This window comes from Sander lucioperca, chromosome 22, assembly GCF_008315115.2.
Source record: "Sander lucioperca isolate FBNREF2018 chromosome 22, SLUC_FBN_1.2, whole genome shotgun sequence".
Lineage (NCBI taxonomy): Eukaryota > Metazoa > Chordata > Actinopteri > Perciformes > Percidae > Sander > Sander lucioperca.
The window spans coordinates 558,215-583,701 of NC_050194.1; the positions used below are offsets into that span (position 1 = coordinate 558,215).

Below are 25,487 nucleotides of genomic sequence, written 5' to 3' on the forward strand. Positions count from 1 at the left end.
ATTTCAAATAAAGGCTATTCATGTTGTCTCTCGGCTAGGAATTTATGGATGTCCCCAGTTAAAAGGGCTTTCTAGTGCTATCTTAAAAGAAGAAAAAAAAATACTGTACTCTTTGGGCAGCTTGGAGTTCATCTTTCAGGGAGTTGATTTCCTGCTTCAGGTACTGGACCTCTGACTCCTTTACCCTCAGCATCACCTAAGAAAAGGTGGAGGAAAGGAAGGGACATTAGTGCTCCAGAGTACAACCATTTTGCTCGCACGTGACCAAAAATTTTCATTGGTTGGGCATTTCTCATTGCTTTTGTTCTAAAGTAATATCCTCCTTCAAAACAAACCCATTGATGAAGCACTTTCGTTCAGAAAACAGGTATTAGTTAAATTCAAAATCCATCTAGAACAGGCATTGAGATTGCTGCGCCATATACCTCAATCATAAGGTATCAATCATTTTCATTTTGGCCGCAGACACAATGTCAGTGAGCACTGTGTATATGAATTCTGAGATAATGGGAACATTTCCATTTTAAATAATATTATTTAAGTAAATAATATGGCCTAATTTGATCCTATAGTGTGTTACTCTGCACTTGCTTTTTGATTATTACAAATAATAAAGCAAAATTATCATCTTAAAGTAGAAGATATACTGTCGCTCACATCACATACATTATGAACAGGTAAGTGAGTGGTCTTGAAGAGGATTCTTTTTTTTTCTTGTCTCGGTAATGACCATTGATTTTCGTAAAACTGCCTATACTCAAAATCTCCACAGTTGATTTATTGCCTAAAAAATTTAGTGATTAAATGGCATATGAAAATTGTAAAGAAGTCCCTGTACCCGAAACCCGATCCTTGATGGAATAGTGAAATGACTGCTGTGATACTAATGGTGCAGTCTAGTTCATAACCAACCGATGCATCCTCGGTTTCCAGGAATTTTTACAGTTCTTGGCGAAATGCGAACTTGTGTATTGGGACAGTGCTTTGGCCACAAAAGATGACGTTTCACAAGGAGACAAGAACATAAGTACAGACAAGAATGCAGATTGAGAAAGTCCCTGTGAGTGTATGTGTGTAGCGTTGGCTTCAGAGAGGAGGTGGAAGCGCTGCTAAACACCCTGAAGCGCTGCCTGACAGATAGCTCTAGAGTATGTGTGACTAGAAAAGAGCAGGGGAGCAGAATCGCTTGTTGACTGGTGCAGAGAAATGCGCTTTGCGGTGCTGTGTGGCGTTTCGCAGTGCCACATCCCCTGTCTATTATCCAGCTCGATCTGCTCTGTGCGACGCGCTGGGGCTCTGTCAAAAGTAGACTAGGTACATATTTTTTGCAGAGCAGAGCTGCTTCTGAAATGCAGTGGAATCACAAGCATTGTTTTGTGTGGCTGTGATCACCTGGTGGAATATAATAGCTCTAGTTTAAGCAGAATAAGATATGCAATACATTTAAATGGTTATTATTCAGATATAATTAATACGATATGAGCCATATTTTCCTGTAGATGTTTACATTAAAACTAACACTTTTATCTCTTAAAAGTGGTTAGACATGCTTTCCCACTGCAACATGTCCGGTTAGAAACGCAAGAGGATACCACTGAAGTTCTAAACGCTTTATTTATTATTGCCACACAGTGTGCACACACTTTTAGCTGAAGTTGAGATCTGGTTCTGAAAAGGATGATTATAAAACAATTATCTAACCTGGTTAGCATTATGTACATATCTAACAAGCACAAATATGCTAATAACATGTAAGACATTAAAATTCAATAATACCTAAAATGTACTATTGCAGCGCCGTGAATTTATTTTGGATGCACCTAAACTATAAATGAAAAGAATTATGAAAATGTAGGTGCACTAGTGCAACCAATGTAAAAAGTTAGTCTGGAGCCATGCACATCTTTATATTTTCTTGATTTGTTTGAAGTCATTTTTTGCTTGAGCCTTACTTCTAACTCATAGAGCTCTTTTCCTTGTATTGTGGTGTTTGTGTCTCCTACACCATCCTCTGATGTCATGGAGCGCATCTTGGTGATCTCTGCTGCGAGACGGTTGTTCAGCTCCTAATAATGCCACAAAGAAGAATCTTAGAACAGTTAAGCAGAAAGGCAGGTATGCTTTCATACATTTTAATTTAATTGTATTAATAGTGTCAAATCATAAATAGAAATGACACAGTGTGAGACAGTGTTCCTGAGGAAATATTTGTACACAGGTGTGTTGTGTGTACCAGTGATTGTGTATTACAGTGTGTTTCTGCACCTGGTTGTGTGCATTGAGCTCTTGGTTCTCTCTCTGACACTGCCTGAGAGCCTGTCTCTCGGCTTCTAGCGCCTGGGCCAGGTGGGCGTTTTCTAGGCATTTCTGGGAATACTGCTCCGACAACACCTCAATCTCTCGCTGGAATGAACATAGCTCCTCCCTGAAACATAACACAAGAGAAAATCTTATAGCACCAGTTTGGGTTCAGGAGTAAAAGGGTGCAAATACAGCTAGATGAACAGGTTTGGTTTAGTTAACCAGTCAATCTTTACTGTCCTGACAGATCTGTGGCCAGAACAAAGTTTATTAGGGTGGAATGAGAATCATGAAAACACTGGAGCTGTGTCTGTAATTCCATGTTTAGCAGTGTCTCACATAGCTACTTCAGGCATCATTCGCTGTGGATAAGGTTGACAAGCAGGCAGGAGTTTTCATTTTTTTAAATTTTTTTAAGGGACAAGGGATCTTTAGGTGAAGATCATTAAAGCTGCAAGCAGCGATGAAGGAGCCCTTGCATATCTCCGCACGTTGGGCGTACTGGCGGAATACAGGTTAATTTCTGTGACCATCTGACACTACGCGGACAAATTAGACATGTATTCCTATGTGGAGTGCATGGCACTGGAAATTATGTATTTTGTGTTACTTTCTCTGTCCACTATGTGGTGCTAAAGAACACACACTAATGGTGTTTTTCCACTACATGGTACCAGTTCGACTCGCCTCTAACCTCGCCTTTTTTGGTTTTCCATTATGAAAAAAAAGTAAACAGGTACTTTTTTTAGTATCACCTCTGTTGAGGTTCCAAGCGAGCTGAGGCAATACCAAAAGGTGACGTGAAAACCTGCAGACTAGAATCGTCACTATTCACTGCGTCAATATTGCTAGCGGCAGATGGGGTGTCATGAACAAACCCGCCATTTTTAAATAGTTTAGCCAGCTGTGTTTTTTTTTTGCTGCCTCCAGCTTCTTTTGAAACTTTGTCTTCTGGCTGTGGCAAACAGCCACATGCCAGGAATAAAAAAACAACACAACTTCGACGTCCTCCATTGTTATGTAAGTGCGTTGTGTTAAGTCACGGCAGTTTCCTGTGGCGTCGCTATGACAACCAGCCACGCTGAGGGGGTACTAAATCTGCAATGGAAAACGGAGGACGGGGCACCGAGGCTGAGTCGAGTCGGGTCGAGCCGAGTAGAGCTGGTACCAATAAGTATATGTCATGTAGCTGTATATCATGTTTAGACAACACAATGTAAATTTCATGTAAATCGGATGATCTGTTGCCAGTAGGTGGCTCTATGATTATGACTCAATATTGGCATGTATATGTCCTCAGGCAAGGACGCTTACCAGGCATATTAAGTTTGAGGCAGATTAGACAATGTACATTCGAGTAACAACAACTTCCAGTTTCACAGTAAAAAGCACAAAATGGCTGCCACGCCGTTAAACATGCACTAAACGTAAGTATGATATTGCTCTACTATATCAAGTGTAGACCACACAATGTAAAAAAAAAAATCATGTAAATCGGATCACGTTGTCACATGAGGCTGACTTGCTGTTGTCAGTAGGTGGTGCTATGACTATGAGTCAATATTGGTATGTAGATGTTCTCAGGCCTGGACGCTAATGCATGAAAATGTTGGGGCAGATTGGACAATGTACGATCGAGTTACAATAACTTCCTGCCTCAGGGCCTCCGCTGACAGACTTTGCTGGTGCTTGGGTCCTAAATATATTCCACAGCAGCCTGTGGCGAAAAGTTGACAATTTTGCGCACAACCAGGGGTTAAAGTGGGCCGGAATGATCCGGTGTTATGTGCCTTCTGGTTTTTCCACCTACTGGTTTCCAAGTAAGTCCAGATGCCTTGTATACCTATCAACGGAGCCCACGTCGACAGATTCGCTACACATTCATAAACATTTTACTGGCCTTTGCATGTTGCACCTCAATATAAACTGTACTGAACTCAACTGAATACAGTGCCTTGCGAAAGTATTCGGCCCCCTTGAACTTTTCGACCTTTTGCCACATTTCAGGCTTCAAACATAAAATATAAAAATGTAATTTTTTGTGAAGAATCAACAACAAGTGGGACACAATCATGAAGTGGAACGAAATTTATTGGATATTTCAAACTTTTTTAACAAATAAAAAACTGAAAAATTGGGCGTGCAAAATTATTCAGCCCCTTTACTTTCAGTGCAGCAAACACTCTCCAGAAGTTCAGTGAGGATCTCTGAATGATCCAATGTTGACCTAAATGACTAATGATGATAAATAGAATCCACCTGTGTGTAATCAAGTCTCCGTATAAATGCACCTGCTCTGTGATAGTCTCAGAGGTCCGTTTAAAGCGCAGAGAGCATCATGAAGAACAAGGAACACACCAGGCAGGTCCGAGATACTGTTGTGGAGAAGTTTAAAGCCGGATTTGGATACAAAAAGATTTCCCAAGCTTTAAACATCCCAAGGAGCACTGTGCAAGCGATAATATTGAAATGGAAGGAGTATCAGACCACTGCAAATCTACGAAGACCCGGCCGTCCCTCTAAACTTTCAGCTCATACAAGGAGAAGACTGATCAGAGATGCAGCCAAGGCCCATGATCACTCTGGATGAACTGCAGAGATCTACAGCTGAGGTGGGAGACTGGGAAACAATCAGTCGTATACTGCACAAATCTGGCCTTTATGGAAGAGTGGCAAGAAGAAAGCCATTTCTTAAAGATATCCATAAAAAGTGTCGTTTAAAGTTTGCCACAAGCCACCTGGGAGACACACCAAACATGTGGAAGAAGGTGCTCTGGTCAGATGAAACCAAAATCGAACTTTTTGGCAACAAGGCAAAACGTTATGTTTGGCGTAAAAGCAACACAGCTCATCACCCTGAACACACCATCCCCACTGTCAAACATGGTGGTGGCAGCATCATGGTTTGGGCCTGCTTTTCTTCAGCAGGGACAGGGAAGATGGTTAAAATTGATGGGAAGATGGATGGAGCCAAATACAGGACCATTCTGGAAGAAAACCTGATGGAGTCTGCAAAAGACCTGAGACTGGGACGGAGATTTGTCTTCCAACAAGACAATGATCCAAAACATAAAGCAAAATCTACAATGGAATGGTTCACAAATAAACATATCCAGGTGTTAGAATGGCCAAGTCAAAGTCCAGACCTGAATCCAATCGAGAATCTGTGGAAAGAACTGAAAACTGCTGTTCAAACGCTCTCCATCCAACCTCACTGAGCTCGATCTGTTTTGCAAGGAGGAATGGGCAAAAATTTCAGTCTCTCGATGTGCAAAACTGATAGAGACATACCCCAAGCGACTTACAGCTGTAATCGCAGCAAAAGGTGGCGCTACAAAGTATTAACTTAAGGGGGCTGAATAATTTTGCACGCCCAATTTTTCAGTTTTTTATTTGTTAAAAAAGTTTGAAATATCCAATAAATTTCATTCCACTTCATGATTGTGTCCCACTTGTTGTTGATTCTTCACAAAAAATTACATTTTTATATCTTTATGTTTGAAGCCTGAAATGTGGCAAAAGGTTGAAAAGTTCAAGGGGGCCGAATACTTTCGCAAGGCACTGTATCTAAGCACGACACTACTATAACATTGTACAGCGGGAAAAATGTGTTTTAAAAGTAATTAGGATGATCCGTGTCGCACTGGATTCGAACCCTCTTCAGCAAAAATAACAACATGGTGGTCCGCTTCGCTGTACACTACACTATCACGTTAATCACATTAATTTTAAAGGACATGACTTATTTTCTCTCAGTAGGCCATGAATCACTATCACTATCTGAGTACTACAAAACAACAGGTTACCTTGATTTAGGCTTAAAAACGTTAACTATATCGTGCACTCTAACCTTCTGCTACACCTCTGCACTATCCGTGTACAAGGATTTGTCATAAATCATACCAGGCAGCACACGGATTCTGAAACAATGGGTCTAAAACAACTTGTTACCCTGGCCTGGAAACGAGTGATCTCGAGGCTCTCAAACAGCTACAATAACAAGTTTCTTGGATTTATGAAAAGAAGCAATATTTGTATTGACATGGCTCAATGACGGAATATAAGTATTTGAAACCCCTACAATACAAAGTTCTGTTAAAGAAATTTGAAAATAGTTTGCGTCCAACCTTTGAATTGTTATTATATCACCTATACATGCACCCGAAAATCAGTTTTGAAATTGGTGTAAGATGAAAGGTGAACGTTGTTTTCAACACTCATCTTATGAGTGCACCGTTGCAAGTTGTTTCAGACTAATTCAGAACAAGGTCCGTGTGCTTACATGACTACTAGATAAATGAGGTTGGAAGACGGTGTGTGTGAATATTGGCGAACATGTTAAGGCTTAAGGTCATAAAATGAAAAGCAGGGGTTTCAAATGCTTTATTGGTTAAATTTTTTTTTTTGTCTTGTCGTAAACATGGCGTTGTATAACTTTGGAAACGTAGATTCAGGCATTTGAGCCATGTCAATAGAAATATTGCTTCTTTTCATAAATCCAAGGAACGTAGGCCTGTGTCTCTGCGTACCTATGTACATAGCCATGGTGTAGATTTTACACAGAAGTATAAATCACGCTTAAGACAATAGCTTTGTGTTTCAAAAACAGAATCTGGCCTGGTTCTAAATACCATACTGCATATACATATACTATGGATAACTTACTCATGCTGTCTGTGAATCTCCTCTATATCTGCATTTTCTGTGTTGTTGTTGGCCTTGCGAGCCTTGTCCAGCTCTTTCTCCAACTCTGTTCGGTGGGCATTTTTCATCGCTTCAATTGCTAAAGTAACAGAAAAAAAGCTTTAATGAGTACAAGTTTCATACTTTGTTTTAAAACTGTATTATTACTAAGGTAGGGTAAGCAAATAATAAAAAAATTAAAAAAAATTTAAATCACATTAGTAATAAATGAGCACAATAGCAGCACTGTGCTTTCTCTGGTTTCATCTGTTAGGTCAAAGGTTATATTTAGGATGTTATTCACCAGCAATGGTGGCTGCTGTTTCCTCCGCCAGCAGTCGCTCTTTCTCATCCTGCAGGTTCTCCAGCTCTCTCTGGTGTTTCCTCTGCAGCTCATCTATCACCTTCTGATGGGACTCCTCCATGGCAGCAAAGCCCCTCTCACAGGTGGCCTATGAGACAGGAAAACATGGTGCAATGGTGAGTTCATGGGCCTTTTGGACATGGACCAAAAGGTTCTCATGACCACATAAGCTGAGCAGGAATAAAACCCTGGGCCCTACAATATAAGCCACACATCACCATCGTCATTCATTTCAGCAAATAACTTGCAAGCTACAGCCTGTTAGCCATGAGCAAATTGAGCCTGTGTGACTACAAAAAGAGAAGATGTATGACAGGATACACAATACAATGAAGGAATGCATAGACAATGAAAAAGGAGGGTAACAAAACATAGGCTGTCATTTCCTATCCACAGCTAAACGTCCACTGATGCTTATAAAATGCTTTTTCCAAACTGAGCTTATGTTGGTAAATAGTGGCTGTAGTCTACAGCTAATGCTCAAATCTTAATCTGTCTATAGACCAAATATTTGACGGAATGTAGGGTTAAGATGATAGTCTAATAAAATCATGAATAGCTGTCTGAGACACTGCAGTTTAATGTTTCTTCAGCATAGGGCATTTGAGCAGTCAGCTTGCCAAACTAGCACCATTGGGTGGTATGGAGAAAGAGAGAAGAAAAAAAGAATACTAGTCAACACACTTTTTAAAAAAGCCACTACACTGCTATTATAACTACAGTGCAAGTTTCCACAAGAAGAGATTTCAATGGCCTTTCCACTAGACTAGCTAAAAACCTTGTCCTGCTTCCGGCCTCTATTCACTGCAACTAATCTGAGGACTCAGCCGACGGCTCTGCCCTGGCATGCGTCCCTGTCTTGCTCCAGCCAAACAGGGGAAATGGAGGTCCAGTGTGTTTTTACAGGGATAAACCCCGAGAGCTCAGACCCAGGAACCTAGTGTGTGAGGCTGAAACATCTCCCGCACAGAGCAAATGTAAACTTCCTCCTCTGACATCAGACCACGCACAAGCTTTATTTAGAAGCATGTGAGGCTATGTATCTTGTGTGTTAAGATATCCTGGGTCATAGCGGGGTCATGGACTCACTATTCAGACACTGCAGAGTATTTAGTTAGCCAAGACATAAGATTGACTGTCTGAGCATCCAAAACTGTTTAACACTGCACCCCAAATAAAACTCACTAAGTCAAACCTTAAAAAGTACTGATCTTTGTGTCACAAAGTTACCACTCTGTCTCTACACCAAACTAGGGCTGTCAACGAATATTCTAAATTTGAATATAAATTTGACTAAACAGCACTAACGCCGGTGTCTGCCTTGCATGTTCTAGGGTGGGCCTGGGCCACTGGTCCCGAAACATTATATAGAACATTAATTTATTATTTATTTTGTAATGTGTAGGTGTGTAGATCTTTTAAAATAAATGTTGTAGTTATGTCTCCGATTGTATTGGTTAGCCCTCTTATGGACACAATGCCCAAAAATAGTTATTCAAATATATTCAAACCTGTGTTTTTTTAGAAGGAATATTCTAACGTCATTTGGCCTCCATTGCTCCGAGTCAAAGATTATCGTGTCTAAACTCTGATTTCTTGTAATTCTTTTAAAACATTTTTATTTCTTGGATTGGATTCCATTACCATTTTATAAGTACCTTTGATATTAACTTTAAATTAAAAGGACTTCACCTAACAAATTAGAAATACGCCTTTTATTTAAGTCGAAGCAAAAAAGAAAGACAGAAAAGAATACATTTGTTACCAGTTTGTCTTTGGTAGGACCAATGGTCTTAGGGCAGAGAGCCAGGGTGAGGAAGTGAGAAAGTAGGGAGACTAACACACTGGAGGACTTAACACATTGTTGCTTTTGGTCTTTTCATCGGATTTGTTGACAGTAAGAGAAATTTGGAATAACACCAGCCTTATCTTTTAAATGCAAAAATGCTAATAATAAACCATTTTAAACTAAAGTTGAATTTGACCATGCCTTAAGGAGTTGGTTCACACAAATCTCAAAAACACATTTCCCTATATATCCCTTGTGGTTTCTAGCCATGCAGATGCAGCTTTGTTTGATTTGCTGAGATTTTGAGATATACACTGCTGGAATTTTTCCAACTACTCCAATAAAAAAATAGAGATAAATCTCATCTGAGGTAAAGCATTAAAATATTACATTTAAAAAAAAAAAAACCTCAACAGCAACAAGGGACATATTCCAGGGACCATGTTGCTATGAAAATTATTTATAAGAAACTGTTTACCAAGGGTAAAGGGTGCTGTAAAGTGTCTACAGCCATGAGTAACACTCTGTTGAGTTTTAATTAAATGTAATCTTTTTGGTTGCCTTGAGCACCATAAACAACATTATAGGGCTGCCCCCTGAAAGGTGAATATTCATATATTTTTTTTCAGTCAGAGTGAACGCTCTTTGCTTTTACGCTGCTCTTTGGGGTAAAATCATTCCACCACACTAATTCATCCCGTCCGCTCGGTAAAGAGGGCAGCGACGGGCAGCTGCAGAACCAGACCCAGAGTGAGTTTGAGTGAGACGGAGGCAGCTGCCAGAGAAAGAGAGGCATTGCCTGGTCAGGTATAATATATATAATGCATCTTCCGCCTTCTGCTTTAAATGGTGAATTTACAGCTCACAGCAGATTACTGGCCTTTGTTTGATATCTAGTGTAAAGAATTGTGTAAGTTATTTTACTGGATTGCCTCTTAGCAAAATGCTCTGAGTGAATTTAAGTTTTATTGTGATGGGTAAATGGAAGAGTGAAGCTGTAATGTTGTACACTGCCATGTCAATATGGGAGTTGATAAAAGTATGTTGGCCATCTTGGTTCACACTGGGCTTAATTACTCATTTTTCACCTATAACCCCCTGAACCCCGTTCAAATATCCGGCAGTTAAAAAAAAGCGTTCCTTTCACCTCCATCTGCTTGGCCAAATGCCATTAGGGGTAAGTGAGGAAATATGTATTTTAGTTAGTTGGGTGAACTGACCCTTTATCATGACAAGTACGAAAGACCACACCTGAAGGTTTATTCCTGACCTTGTGACTAGTAGTTTTACAAAATAAAGTCAAGGTCCGCTTACTAGCTTTTTCCAGAGCTTTCAACAACATTTTACTGCCTCCACCTGTAAATGAAGTTTAACAACTTTATTCGTGGAGTTGTCCCATAAGTTCCATACTTGAGTTACGTCATCACAACTGAGCCAACAACTTAATTTTCTGCTGATGAGCGTGAGATGCACTTGAGAGCTTGAAAAAAGCAAGAAGTAGACCCTGAGTTAAAATTACTTAGTCAAATAATTGAAATATGTCATCAACTGTTTTTCAGAAAAAGTAGGGATTAAAATGAAACTGTTAGTAGAAACAGACCAAAGAAAAGGCATCAGACCCAAATTAAGCTCATAGCTAAAATAATCAAAATGATAATTGTTATTCAAAAGTTCAAAAGTGTTAAAAAGGGTAAACAATTTAAATTTTTATTTTAAATGGTTAGATTATAAACACATTGAACTAAAACCAGAGGAACTCATTTCAGAGGAGAATAGGCATATATGATGAGGTGGTGTAAAAGAATCTGATGACTTCTGTTGATTTTTTGTTTTGGCTAATTTAACGTTCCAGTTACTCAAAGTTCTAAAACTGATGAAACCTCCAACAAAATGGGTTCCTCAGTACACGACTACTACAGAGTCAATTATCACATAAACCTATAGGAGGTTAGTTTTCATGCAACACAGAAGAAAAGTGGTTCACAGAATAAAGAGCAAGAGTAGGGGAAGCGAGTTTAGGAAGGAGAGTGGGGTTTGGGGAAGGAGGGGGGGGATCTGGGAATGTCACAAAGGAACACAAGGCATCACAGATGGAGGACGGCAAGGACAAGGAGCGCTTCCACCTTCAGGTTTTCCAGGTCTTTCTCGTATTTCAGCCGTAGAGTCGTAATATCTCCCTGCTCTTCGCGCCGTCTCATCTCTTGGGTCATGACTGAGACTTGGATGACCAGCTCTTGAATGCGCTCCTTCAGGGTGGATGTTTGGGCCAAGGCATGATGCACTGGTCTGTCCTCGTCAGGGTTTGCCGGACTCATCATGCTTCTCAGCTCTTCCATTTCCCGGTCAAACCTCTCCATGAGGTTTGTCCTCTCCATCTCGTGCTTCTTCTTCAGATTCTCCACGCAGTTCGTCAGCAAGTCGATCTCTTTCACATTTTCTTCTGAACAGACACGCAGTGTTTCACTGGCCTTAGCGATTTCCTGCCTCAACTTTTCAGCTTCCTGCTCGTAGCTGTCTTTGACCTCTCGTAGCTCCTTCCTATGCCTGGCTATCATGTCATTCTCAGTGCATTTATCCAATGAGTCTATGGGCTCCCCATCGAACTGGATCAAAGTTTTTGGCCCTGTGGCAGTTTTCAAAGAAGTCTCAGATAGTTGATTCTGAAGATCTGACAGTTTGGACTCAAGATCTCTGGTGGCTTCTCTCAATTTAGGACAATTTGAACAATCCAAGCTACCAATCTGAACTTCTATCTGTTTTTGCTTTAATTCTTTCTCATGTTGGACTTTCAGCCTAGTGATCACATAAGACATGTAGGCTTCTTTAAGGGCATCAAACAGATGTTCAGAGGACTGTTTCAGTTCTTGACCAAAATCAAAGCTCGTTAGAGCCAAAGACACAAGTTGGTCATCTTTGGCCAAGTTCACACTGGATGCAATCTGCTTCAAACCATTTGATCTTGCTTCCAAGGTCTCAGTTAACTCTTTAAGAATGAGATCATTTGTTTCGTTATCAAGCCATCTGTACATGGCTGCAAAATCTTGCTCTGTCACAACCTCTCTCTCAACTTTTGCTTGTGAACAAGTTCTCTTAATCAAGAGCATCAAGTGCTTCTGTGCCATCATCTGTTGTGCCACACGTCTTTCACAGCTGTGTCTGTTTTCCTCGGTTCTGATTTCAGATGAACCCAACAGCTGGCTCCAGAACTCTCCCTCGATTACCAACCTCATGTCTGACTGACTCACACAGAGTGGCTCTTCTTTCGAATAACCAAATAAAGTGCTTTTTAAATCACTGAGCGTTTTCTCTACATTAACATCTACCTTTGCCAACATCTCTAAAACCTGATTAATTGCCTCAGACCTCATCTCAATCTCTTCTACTACTTGCTTTATAAGTCCTTTATCATTAACATGCTTCTCTCCTGCCTCAACACACTCACTAAGTGTCTTTTCAACACTGGCTGTCTTTATTTCTAACTTCTCTTGTAGCTTTCTTATTTTGTTTTCTGCTTCTCTTAGCTTCTCTCTACCGACTTTCTCAGATTCCTGGTTAAGTGTGATACGTTCACTGTTCTTGAGTTCTAGTTCCAAACAGCGCTGCTCTGTAGACCGTAGGTTTGCCTCCATCTCAAATAATTTTGCTTGTGAGGCTTCAAGTAGCTCTTTTAGTTGCTCTTTATCTGGGTGTAACTCCTTGTCCTCATAATCTGTGTGAAAGCCTAGACCTTTCAGTGTGGCCTCTTTCAACTGCAGCTTCTTCTCAGTATCTTTTAGGCTGTTACCAAGCTCCTCTAATGTAATCAGAGCTTCATGAAGCCTCAAGGATTTCTCATTCAGCTCCCTCTCGTAATACTCCCTGTCTATAGCGTTTGCCTCGTTTTCAGCCAGCTCAGCCTTCATTATTTTCATCTCTTCCATGACCAGGTGATGCTGTTTTCCGCCCTGCTGGCTGATCAGCTCAACTTTTAGTCTGTCAATTTCTCTGTCAGCCTCAGTCAGTTGATTCACTATCTCCTGACAACGTTGCTTCAATGCCCCATTTTCACTAGTTAAAAGTTTAACCCTGTGAGAGAGCATTGCAGTTGTCACCTCATTCGTCTCTGAATGGTTTTCAATTTCTGAAAGCGTGCCGTAGGGGCTTTTTAGGCTTTCACAACTTTGCTTCTGAACCTTCCCCACCAAATCCTCCATGGTTAGAAGACGGGCTTTGTACTCATGGATGCTTTCTCCTGCCCTGGCTAAACTCTTTTTTAATGTTTCATTTTCTATCTCTTGCTGGTAATTCCAGGTCTCCAAGAGCTTCTGAAGTTGATGTTTCTCTGCTCTCTCTTCATTATAACTATGGAATTTCAATAATTTTGCAAGCTCCTTTAGGGACAGAGGTTGACCAGCTATCAAGTCTTCAAGTTCTTGAATTGACTCTGTACTGTCCTGGAGCAGGAAGCTAACAGTTTTTTGGACAAGTTCAGTGGGAGGGTTTTCCGGAATGGATAGATTTGGGGGTTCAGAAAAGTAAGGTTCCTTGACGGGGAGGTGAGAAAGCGAAAGGCCAAGCTGTGCCTGCATATTGCGCTTTTTCAGCTCTTGCAGCTTTAGGAGCTCTTTGGTCTCCTGGTACTTCTTTGTTAAACTCTGTGCTTGAGAACTAACCAGTTCGGGCCTCTTCGTCTGGGGCGTCACATCAGCCTCCAGACCCAAAGGGTGCTCCAGCTTGGAAAAGGGGACCAGACAGTTGGTTAACACACAGCAGGGGAGACACAAAGCTTGCTAATAATTTTCAATGTTAACTACCAATAATTTTCCTCATTCAAAAAGTGACATTACAAAATGATTTCCCATATAATCAGAAATTATGTAAATTAACAGTGATTCAAAACAAATTCAAATTACCTTAAGTTTCAATTCAAAGCAAATGAAAGAGATTAAATGGCCAGGGTTAGTTAACCACAACAGAGCATGCACATTAAATGGTTAAAGTTATTTCACGTGGTAAGTAATGCGATATTAGTTTCAGCTTGATGGTTTACTTAGGGATGGAAGGCATACCAGGTCCTTAAAACACATTTTCTTCATTCTCTGGTCCAAGCTCATGTCTTGCACCAAAACAATTGTTTTCTGAGTGGCGATAGTGAGTATTATCAGACTAAAATCTAATGTCCATTTATATTTTCAAACTTTTTTGATAATTCATTGTAAGTCACTTAACTATTCTATTTCTCAAACCAAAACCAAGACAACAATTGCATACAATCTAAAAATCGCAGCAAAACTTAACTCAACCGTAACCAACTGAATCATCTATAAAAGTAATCATTCAGCCTCAAAACCATTCATACATCTACACACAAGCACAGACATTCCATCAAACATATTAAACAATATTTGTTAAAAGAACAACAAATGGGTGGTCTGTAGCAGTTAATAGATGAGAATCTGGCGTCCATGCAAATAATTAGAAAACAAGCAAAGAAGTTATCATTCATACATGTTGAGCCAAACATTTTAGCAAGTAAAGCTAATGTGCCAGACCATGGATGATACAATCACTCCAAATTCATCTAAATTTAAAAAATACAGTGATCAACTAATTTTAGCCAAGTACTACCAAGAATTAAAGCTGCAAAAATGTATTGATTAGTTGTCAACCATTAAATGAATCACCAACTATTTTGATAATCGATTAATCGGTTTGAGTCATTCAAAAACTCTCGGATTCCAGCTTCCAGCTCGGATTTCTAGTTTCTTCACTCCTCTATGACAGTAAACTGAGTATCTTTGAGTTGAGGACAAAACAAGATACTTGAGGACGTCATCTTGGGCATTTTTGCACCATTTTCTGACCTTTTATAGATCAAACAACTAACCGATTTATGACGGATTAATCGACAATGAAAATATTTTAGTTACAGCCTTACAAAGAATAAGGCTATAATTAAATATTACCAAGTATATGAAATGTATATGATCAAACAGTAATTTAAAAGGTGCCCTGCCACACAAAACCGTTTTTACTTGTATTTTTTGAAATATGTTAGGTCCATATGTGTTTGTGTTATGTAGTGAATGTGAAAATGAACTGCTACCTCCTCTGTCAGCGCTAGTCACTGAAAAGAAATAAGCGGCGAAATCAGGCCAATTACAAAAACTGGTTAGTCTGACGTTGTGTTGCCTGAGCTCATTACTATTCATGAGCTCGCCCAGTTGCGCTGGGTACAGGATGCTGATAGCCAGGCTCTCATTGGCTAGCTGTTAGCCAATCAGAGTCAAGCAGCTTAGCTCGTTGAATATTAATGAGAACTGGCACAAATCGAGCTGAGTCTTCCTGCAGGCTTTCTATACTACGCTAGAAAGTAATGAAATACATGTGGCAGGGCACCTTTACACATTTATAAATGTAAGAACCTAAAATAGAAACAAATTGAAAATACATAATAATTAAATAACTATATACTTTTAAATGATAACTCAAAATACTATTTTCCACTCCATACCCCACTTGCACTTTTCCATTGTATAAGTGTAAACTGTAAAGCTAGGTTCATAGTAGCATCGGTGTTCCCGGTGCAAGGCACACGCGCCATAAAATGACGTCACAACAGCTGTCGTTTCCAGCGCGAAGGCTCGGCAAGCTGTCGCAGCACGTGGTCATGCCCCTCTGAATTTTTGTAACTACGCACCCACTGTGCTTTCAGTTCAACATGGTCGGCTGGTGAAGAGCAGGTTCGCCTCTACAAACGTGCGTGATTCTTCATGTACAGACAACAGAGAGTCAAACAGACTTTAATATGTGGTCAAAGCTATAGACACCACACTTGGAAAAGAATAAACATTTTGCTGCAGAGTGTGGAAAAGCATGAGAGATCACATTGTCAAAACTAAAAAATAATGGCTTCATAGAAAGAGTGTTCTTAACAGTGTTACTGGCAGACAGTAGTTTCTATTTGGAGATAAACGACAGTCATGTTAATAAGAGTAGATAATTGTAATGTTTTGCAGTTCGTCTGTGTTTATCATGGATGTGTTTACTACTGTTTCCTTTACTTCTGGTCTCTTCTTCTCTACTACTTCTTGCCTTATTCACAGATTATTTTGTTTGTCTGCCCCCTGGTGTTTCGGGGGAATACTGCAACGAACAATACGTTAAGCATAAACGTCTCCGTGCATGCTCGTAGCGCGCGCCATCTACAGAGGCCCACGCACGGTGTTGCATGCGAGTATATCCGACGCTTAAAGGAGGCATGGTTGTCATATGACTTAGGAGATGACAACAACTGTATTTCTATCCACCTTTTTTATGTATATTTTGAATTTTATGAAAAAAAAGGTAGAAACACCAGAAATAAAATAAAAAGTCAAAATACTGCAACAAGTTTTTGCTTGGCTGAGGTGGAAAAGTTGGTGCATCATTGAAAACAAAATGTTACAAAGTGCAATGGAAACATTGTTCCTTGCAGTTTTCTCAGCAAGGTGTTTGACACACAGAGAAAGCGGCCCCTGGACAAAACGAGATAAACAACGGAATAAAGTTAACCTTTAGTGAACAATTTTAAGTGACGAGGTAAGTATACTAGGCAAGCAAGAGAATGCACATCTTCGCTATTATTTCGTTAGGTGAGAACGTGATCTGTCCTAAATATAGGAAATTTAAATTTGCATTTACTAGCCTGCATTTAAGCTAACCTGGAAATGACGAGCGAGATTAGCGTGACTAACGCCTCTCAAAATCTGACGAAAATCTTTTAAACTGACCTTTGTCGATCTGAAATTAAGACAGATTCAGCAACTACATGGCCTATTTCTCGCTTAAAATGTTTTCAGAAACACGTTTCGGTGAACTATTTTAGTAAAATATGAGATCGTATTCTGAACAAGCCGCCATGACAGTCTGGCTTTGAATTTCCAGAGAAACCAGACCCACGTGACGCGTTCATCCAATCAGCTGCCGTCGGCAGTCGGCATCGCTTCGGTGTGTTCCGAGGCACTTTTTTTGGCCAACTCGGGGAGGCAGTCAGTCCGACTGCCTTTTCTGCCGAAGGTCGGTCGTCCGGTTGGTGTGTCACCGGCTTTATACCAGCGACCCTCCAGTTCCCAACCCCCTACAGACTGAGCTACCGCCACCCAATAATGACTATATGCTCCTCGTCTGTGTAACACATCATAATCTATCCCTTTCATTGCGGCTCGCCCTCTCCTTTACTTTCGTTCGTTTCCACAGCCTGACATTTGTTTACACTTGACAGTGCAGTGTGAAGACTAATGAACCAATTGAAAAATTAAACAATGTTGTAAGCCTGCCATGCCCTTAAGCACACCAAGTCCAACGATCTAAAGGTGTAAAAGCGCCTTTAGTCTCTTTGTAAAAAACGGGGGGCGGGCAACAGTTTCAAAGGAAGGGACTCACTTGCACACTAACATGCATGCACGGCCACTACATCTTTACATAGCAAATAGTTGTTTGCTGCAAAATGAATGCTTAAAATCTCATATGTAGAACCTTTAAATTTTTTTTTTTTTTAATTCTCTTTTTCATTTAGAGTGAAATAATCCTCAGAAAGTCACATCATCAACCACAAAACTTGAGTTCCTTGGTCCAAAATTAACGCAATACTGAAGTAACTGCTAGCATGAGTTCAGATATGACACAAAGATAGGAGATTAACTAGTAGAAGCTAAGTGGTAAGCTGTAGTAATAAATATTCTTTTTTGTTTTTGTTGTTTTACATGCAATGAACTCATGCAAAGGCACATATCTGTAGCTATTGTGTTGCTTTGATGTCAGTTTGTTTGATGTTTTCTTACATTAAAATACAACATGCAAAGAATGTTACAAAATGGAGGAGAAAACACTGCTCAATTGAGAAATAGCATGGAATCTACAACAGGATGTCCCATCATAGCAGAGTAACATACAGAGCAATGCAGCTGCACACTGAATACACAGAGATTATAACTCACCGGAGAAATGTAACCTGTCCGGATGCCCTGCTCTCTTTCAAGAGCCATTCTCAGCTGGAGCTCCAGATCCTGCTTGTGCTTGTTTGAGTCAAGGAGCTGCTGGTGACAGCTCTCCAACTGTGCCTTCAGGTCCTCTATCTGCAGGAGCAGCAGGGGGAATATTTTGTATTATTAATCTCGTGAAGTTCTGTCAACTTTCATTGTCTCCCGCAACTTCATTGCAACAAACATACAAAAGACATTTATCTTTTTATCTGACAACTTTTATCGTAATTTTTTACAAAAGCTCTGCAAAATCAGGCATTTTGGGCCGCAACAATCTAAAAAAAAAAACAAAAGGATGCAAAATCCTGGAGGGACTGATATATATACATGAACTAATGGAGAGATGAACTCTGCTGAGTTCATGATACCTCACATAAGACTCTACCTTAAACGGGTCACCATTTATGAAAGGGGCGTGGCTAAGCACAGAGGGGCGGGCCAAACCATCACCAATTAAAAAGGAACTCTCTGCTGAGTTCAATGATACCTCACACAAGACTCTACCTTATATGGGTCAGCATTTATGAAAGGGGGCATGGCTAAAGCATAGGGGCGGGCCAAACCATCACCAATGAAGAAGGAACTCTCTGCTGAGTTCATTGATACCTCACACAAGGGTCTACCTTAAACGGTTCAAATGTTATGAAAGGGGACGTGGCCTGAGCAAGTGGGTGTGGTTATATTATAGGGGCCGGCTCAGTATCACATGTAGACCACACATTATAAGTTTCATTTAAATCGGATGATGTTTGTCATATAAGGCAGATTTCCTGTTGCCAGCCCCCCGCTGGCAACAGGAAATCTGCCTTATGACCAAAAGTCAAATTTGGCCTGTAGGTGTCCTCAGTCCTGGACCCTTGTCAATCGTGAGAATTTTCGGGCAGATATGACCACGTACACTCAAGTTACAACAATTTTTGTTCATCGCTAAACACTCAAAATGGCCGCCACGCCCACACCGTCTGACGAAAAGTTTCTCTTTTAATGACTTTTCATCTTTAAGGTGTTGAGAAGATACACACCAAGTTTGAAGTCCATCGGATGAAATCTCTAGGAGGAGTTCGTTAAAGTATAGCACCTTGACGTTTAGGCCTACTTCCTGTTGCCACTAGGGGGTGCTATCGAGCCATTTTTGCCCACCTATTCCCGAAACCCTTAAAATACGTAAATTTTCACCAGACTTGATGCGACCGCCAAATTTGGTGAGTTTTTGAATATGTTAAGCCCCTCAAAAAGCCAATTCATTTGCCGTAATAATAATAATTCCTTCAGTTCCAATAGGGCCTTCGCCGCTGTCGGCACTCGGGCCCTAATTAATACTGCTGGACCGTATATATCTGTCCTCTCTACCTACGTGCTTTAGCCTTCCCCTCATCCAGAGCAAGTACTCAACCTTGTGCCAACCAATATTGTGCCGACCGCACTATACGTGTCCTGTTTCCTGGTTAATATGCCCTCTGTATGCTGGTGTTTGTGTTTTCTGCCAAATATGTTTTTGTGGAAGTAGAAACACTACTATCAGTTTTGTTATTTGAAATTATAAGGAATGGGCTGTGTGTTTTTATGTTCATGAAACAGCAGGAGCAAGTCTTTTTCTACATTAACAATCTAGGTGATGACCTTGTGTTAATTTTAGAGAAGAAGCTAACAGGTAGCTTGGTAGTTGACGGATAGTAGGAAGTTACATGACCAGTTACCCAATTTTAGAAAACTGGAACCAACCCTAATGTGCCGCCGTGATAAAAGAAAATGTAGTCACGTTATGAGAGACTCAATTTCATTTTATTTCATGTACTGCTTATTGTTACCCTGGTTTGCAATTTGCTGTGTGCACTTACTAAAGTTGATATTAAATAAATAGACTAAACATACCCCTTGTTTGTAATTCTCCAGTAGCTGGTCCAGCTCAACAGCCTCTCTGGGTTGCACTGTGGCGGGCAGAGGCACCCTCCTCTCCTCCCGTATGGGTGTCTTCTCAACCTGTTGCCAGTGTTGTTCAATCACCTCCTCCACCCTCTGCTGCCTCTCCAAAGACGTGGGAGCTAATGAATCGGTTTGTTCGACGACTCCCTCTCCACTCTCACAGTCTGTCCTCCCTACTTCTTTAACGGAAGTTTGCTCCACTGGTGAGCTAGTCACAGACTCATACCTCTTCCGCCTCTCCTCTCTTCTCCGACTGCGCTCCAGCTCTCCCAGGTCTAGCTGGAGACTCTCGGCCTCTTGAGCCCGCTGCTGAGCCAGAGCCTGAGCAATGGGTCTAAACTCTGCCCAGTCGAAGGTCTTAGAGCGGCCTTCTCTTCTGCGGTCACGTGCCCGGCTCTTTATGATACCTGGAGTGGATTCTCTCTCCACAGATGAGGCCTCAGAACAGAGAAAGTCCTGGGTGATGTCTGGCCTAACCAGACCATCTAAAGGAGAGGAGCCATGATCCTCAGTTGAGCTGAAAGGCAGTAACAAATGCAGGCAATTAAGTTTTAGCTTCAAAATGCTCACTGTCCATGTCCCAAAAGATAGTCTTGCTATCAGACTCCTTAACCCCAATGTCCAGTGGATGCGGTGTGTTGCACCTGTCAGAGACAATCTGCTGCCATTCTGGTATTGGGCTAAAGTCCATCAGTAACTCTTTTCCACTCAACTTTGTTTGCCCTGTCTATTTTTGCTGGAGAAACTTGTGTTATATATATATATATATATATATATATATATATATATATATATATATATATATATATATATATATAACCGAGTTATATGTGAAAATGTTCTGGCACTATATGATGTTTCCCCGCTGCCTCTCTGCCGTTGCTGGCCCCCAGCAGCTCACTTAGTTGTGTGTACTAAGGCTAAGTCTGGCTGGGGTTCAATTTGATTCCGATCAGTGAGGTAAAATTACTTTTACTGAAGTCTGGTGGCTTTGAGGTTAGCATATAATGGCTGTTTCTTTTCACATCTAACGTTAACTCTGTAAATTAAGGGTTTGTATCGACCAAACCAGAGTTGGTAATTGTTGGAACAGTTGAAAGACTAACCCAAGACTTTTTTGGTTTATTTTGTTTCGGTCATTTGAACGAAGAGTGTTTTGATGAGTTAACAAGGGAATTAAGCTAGTCTTAGTCCAGTGAAAGAGAGAAACTTGAATTCAGAAGGTGTCCGGTTGCATTTTTCTGTTTAATAAGGAAAATGGGTCTAAGAATATTTCCTTTTTTGACATTTAGTGAGTTTATAGCTGGTTGCGGAAGGTTGCGGTCCATTAGGACCAATACCTCACGACATAAAAACAGTTTCTTCCCCTCTGCAGTCAGCCTCTTTAACAAGGCCCCAGATCCCCACTGACATTGACTGAAAAATGCAAAGACAGGCCCTTATTTGCCACATAACATAATAAGAACATGCAGTGTTGTCGTTTTCAGTGTTATTCTAGATAGTAGGGGTGGAACGGTTCACAAAATTCAAGGTTCGGTTCAATACGAGACAGTGGTGTCACAGTTCGGTACGTTTTCGATACAGCAAAAAGAAAGAAATGCCAGAGCAATTTACTTGATTTTTACACATTTTTTATTTATTAAAACTAATATCATAAAATATGATCTTTTTTACTTTGAACAATGACAGAGCTATACTTGGCCCATCTTCTGGGGTGTCTTCTTAGCAGCATATAAAACAAAAACAGCTCCTTATAAAAAAAATATACACATTACAGTCAGATAGCTTGTAGCTTGTGTAGCCTTTGACATCCAGACGTCTGCTGTCAGAGCAACAGCTGGTGCTTCAGACAATTGGGCTTTTGTTTTTTTGTACAAAGCAGGAATTACGGTCTGGCTGAAATGGGCTTGTGAAGGAATAGTCTAACAGGGCTCAATTACTTTAACCATGTTCGTAAAACCTGCGTTTTCCACAACAGAGCAGGGTCTCATATCCACGGCTATAAATGTACCAATTGTCGCAGTGATGTCTTTTGCCCTGTTTGAATCAGTTGGAAATTGCTGCTTAAATGCATATTACTTGCATAGAACGTTGTATGCAGGGGTTAAATTGGGATTTGTTATGTGGGGGCGGGGCTTGAAAAATAAACCATTAAATGGCAGGAGAGTTTTATGCAAAGAAATGGAGAAATTGAGCCTATACTTTGCATTGTTGTAGTATCAACAGGTATTAGGGCATTTAGCATTTACATTACTGTTAATCAGTCATCACTTGATTACACATTGCATTACCTTGTTATAATATAAATAATGTGCCACATGAAGAGACAGCATATGACAGTAGCAACAGCTGAGAAGATTTGGGTCTGTGGTGACCAGGTCCACCTCACACAAACTTTCTTCTCCCATTCTCTCTCCTTACTACCACACACACACACACACACACACACACACACACACACACACACACACACACACACACACACACACACACACACACACACACACACACAAATTACATTTGTGTACAGATGGTGAAATAATATAAGCAGTACCTTATGTAACAGATTTTTAAACATTTAATGTAACTGGCAAACAAGGCTTTCTACTTTTAAAGAGCACACGTTTATAACAATTTTTTATTTATGCCTTTTGTATGCTGTTACTGTCATTCTCTACAGTATGTAGGTATGTTGTCACTGTCTGTTTGATTGTCCGTGTTTCTCTCTGTTGACACTGTACATACTGTCTGTCTGAATCTCCATCTTTTCATCCGTTTTAACTCTAACTCTGCAATTTAAATGTTTTTTATGGCTGTCTATGATTATACTTCAGGGTTTTTCCTTGCTCAGAATTTGTCTTTGCAGGAACACACAAAGCAGGGGGGGGGGGTCTGGGGGTCCTCCCCCAGGAAATTTTGAGGGTAAAAGACTTGCAAAAGTAAAAGACTGCATTCTGATACATTTTTAGGCACCAATTTATGGTAAAATGTCAATATTTATTGCAAGGAAATCACAAAATTCTGGTGGCAGGTAACAATTCAAAATACAAAATATAATGGGTCAGATACAACAACACTTTACCCCAAGATCCAGTTGTTTAATTAGCATGAACAGGGCTTTATGGTAACTTTTTCCCCCCAAGGAGCATGTTTTGCTCCCAAGTTGAAAAATGTAGGATTGACTTAGGCTACTTAATCAGTGATGTTGAATATAGCCTACAGTGTAACGGACCACCACAGTTCATACATACATGTGAACCGCGGATTAATTGCAGAGTTTAACCTACATAGTGTAAAACTACTACGTGAATGGGGCACAGCAGAAAGACGGAGCAGAGCGACGCTGCTTGTTCAGGGTTTTCATGTGTACTCCTATAGACGGGTTTCCTGTTTACAAACATTACAGGGTGCGTGCGCATACCAGGGGCAGAAAGCCAGATTGGTGAGCTGGTCCGCTACTGCAACAACCTTAAGTATTTAAGCTTTCCTTATTGTTTGTATATAACTGCTGACTCAATAAACGTGATTTTAGTTGGATCTGTTTGTCTGTCTTTAATTTTCCAGTGTTACTGTGATATATATGTATGGCTATAATTATCGTTTTAGGCTAATGTAACAGCCAATGTTAGCAGCAGGGTTACCCCTGAGTGCACCCCTATGGTTGGTTTATGCCTTAAAATAATGGCCAGGATTCCCGGGCGAAAGGTACGATATGTGTCTCCATTTCAAACATCACTGCAGGTTGACTGTTTTTAGCAGCAGAGGTTGATTGTGGGCGAGAGGGCGACAACACTGTCGTGGTTAGCTCGCCGAAACTCTACTGCCGCTGCCTCGGCAACGTTAGCTAATGTCCGCTAGCATATAGGCTAACTATAGCCAGTTAGCTTTGTGTGTAACGTAATAAAAACCCACCTATCTCGTAGGAGCGAAGCTTAATATTTTATTCAATAACATTATGGTACAAAAGGAGCACTAACGCCACAGGTCTAATGTTGACAACGTGGACGCAGATATAAGAAACTCCAAAGGCAGTTGTAATATTTACCTAGCAGGCTAGGCTAACGCTGTTGCGCTAACGTTAGCAAAACATCGGCGTAGCTTTAGCTAGCAGTCTAAACTTGTCTCGAGTACGGACCTTTAACTATCTACGGTCCGGACTCGAGTACTACAGCCCTGACAGGTAGATATTAGCTGAACAACTGAACAAGCTGCAACTTTTCTGATTGATACAATGGGAGCCTCTTGCATATGACCCCAATCTGCCCTTCTTATGGCTTGAAGCCATAACCTCCGCCGGTTTTTGGCAAAAGCATGCTTCCCCCTAGATATGTTAAACATCAGACACCCATCACTGGCTCTGTTTGTGCAATTTACCACGCAACAACTCCTTGCCATTTTGACTTACACTATGCTGCTACTACTACTAGCTACACGAAACACGTCTTCTTTCTGCCCCCCGGTTGCGTGCGCAAGCAGTGATGACGTTGCAGAGAAATCCATGTTTAGGCCTACACTTCGCACCAGGCGTTAAAACCAACTGTACCGAATTAGACTACTATTTACCGCGATAATGAGACGTTTTCAATCAATCAACTCAATTTAACACTGAAGCTGTCAGACGGCCGCGCGGACAGACAGCAGTCGGAGTTCCGGCAGAGCTCTGCGCCCTGTCAGCAGCGGCTTCTCACTGTGCAGCCGGTCCCCCAGACAGGATGATCACCGGGAGGGTCCAGCTTGAACCCTGCAAACGGAGATCCCGTTTGAAGGTGATGTGCTGGATTTTGACTGAACGTCCCAATTTAAGTAACCTCTGATCGGGTCGTAGTAAATTAAGTACCTTAAGTTTAAGATTAGGTGTTGGTCATTCTCAACACCTTTATACCCCCCCCACTTATCAACTCTGGACTCTGTGCTGCTGCCAGCCTGTGTAACGTACGTTACTCACCATCAATCGACTGTTAGCTTCAGCTGGCTAGCGAGCTGTCAACCTCCCGACTAACAGTTACCGCTAGCTAGCTAGTGATCTAGCGAGGATTAGCCCTTCAGACCACAGTGGACTTCAGTCCACTTTAAACTCCCGACTGGACCTTCGTTTGCCATGACTACCGGACTCTTTCAAATACATGTACTCCCTGTCTCCGCCGATCACTTGGTAGCGTTGGTCAGCTGTCAGCTTACGCAAGCTAGCTTCTGTTAGCTTCCACCGACTGACGGCTCGCCCAGCACATCTGTTCGCTGTAGAGCTCTTTTAGCCATGTTTCCCGGCTCAACACTAAGTTAGCGTGGGCCACTACCTTTCTGCACTGCCGAAAATGGTGCTCCTAAAATATTCCTCACTGCAACTTCTCAACGTCATCTGCTACGTCGCTTCAGCTTGCATTGCCAATATAAAATAAAAATATTGTCCCGTTGTCGGCTTCAGCTA

At 41.0% G+C, this 25,487-nt stretch overlaps 1 protein-coding gene across 4 annotated transcripts in view; it reads right to left on the minus strand.

The window, feature by feature from the left end:
- Positions 1-25,487, minus strand: part of LOC116034873 (myosin phosphatase Rho interacting protein) — a 75,493-nt gene that overhangs the window by 3,386 nt on the left and 46,620 nt on the right. For 2 of the 4 annotated variants that reach the window (XM_031277630.2, XM_031277631.2), the window contains exons 14-21: positions 20,012-20,579; positions 18,095-18,232; positions 11,261-13,849; positions 7,289-7,436; positions 6,967-7,084; positions 2,266-2,425; positions 1,953-2,066; positions 110-196 (exon numbers count right to left, since the gene is read on the minus strand). In XM_031277630.2, coding sequence (XP_031133490.1) covers positions 110-196; positions 1,953-2,066; positions 2,266-2,425; positions 6,967-7,084; positions 7,289-7,436; positions 11,261-13,849; positions 18,095-18,232; positions 20,012-20,579 — 3,922 coding nt within the window. The remainder of the gene's footprint in view (positions 1-109; positions 197-1,952; positions 2,067-2,265; positions 2,426-6,966; positions 7,085-7,288; positions 7,437-11,260; positions 13,850-18,094; positions 18,233-20,011; positions 20,580-25,487) is intronic. The other 2 variants (XM_031277632.2, XM_031277633.2) reach the window with 2 other exon arrangements.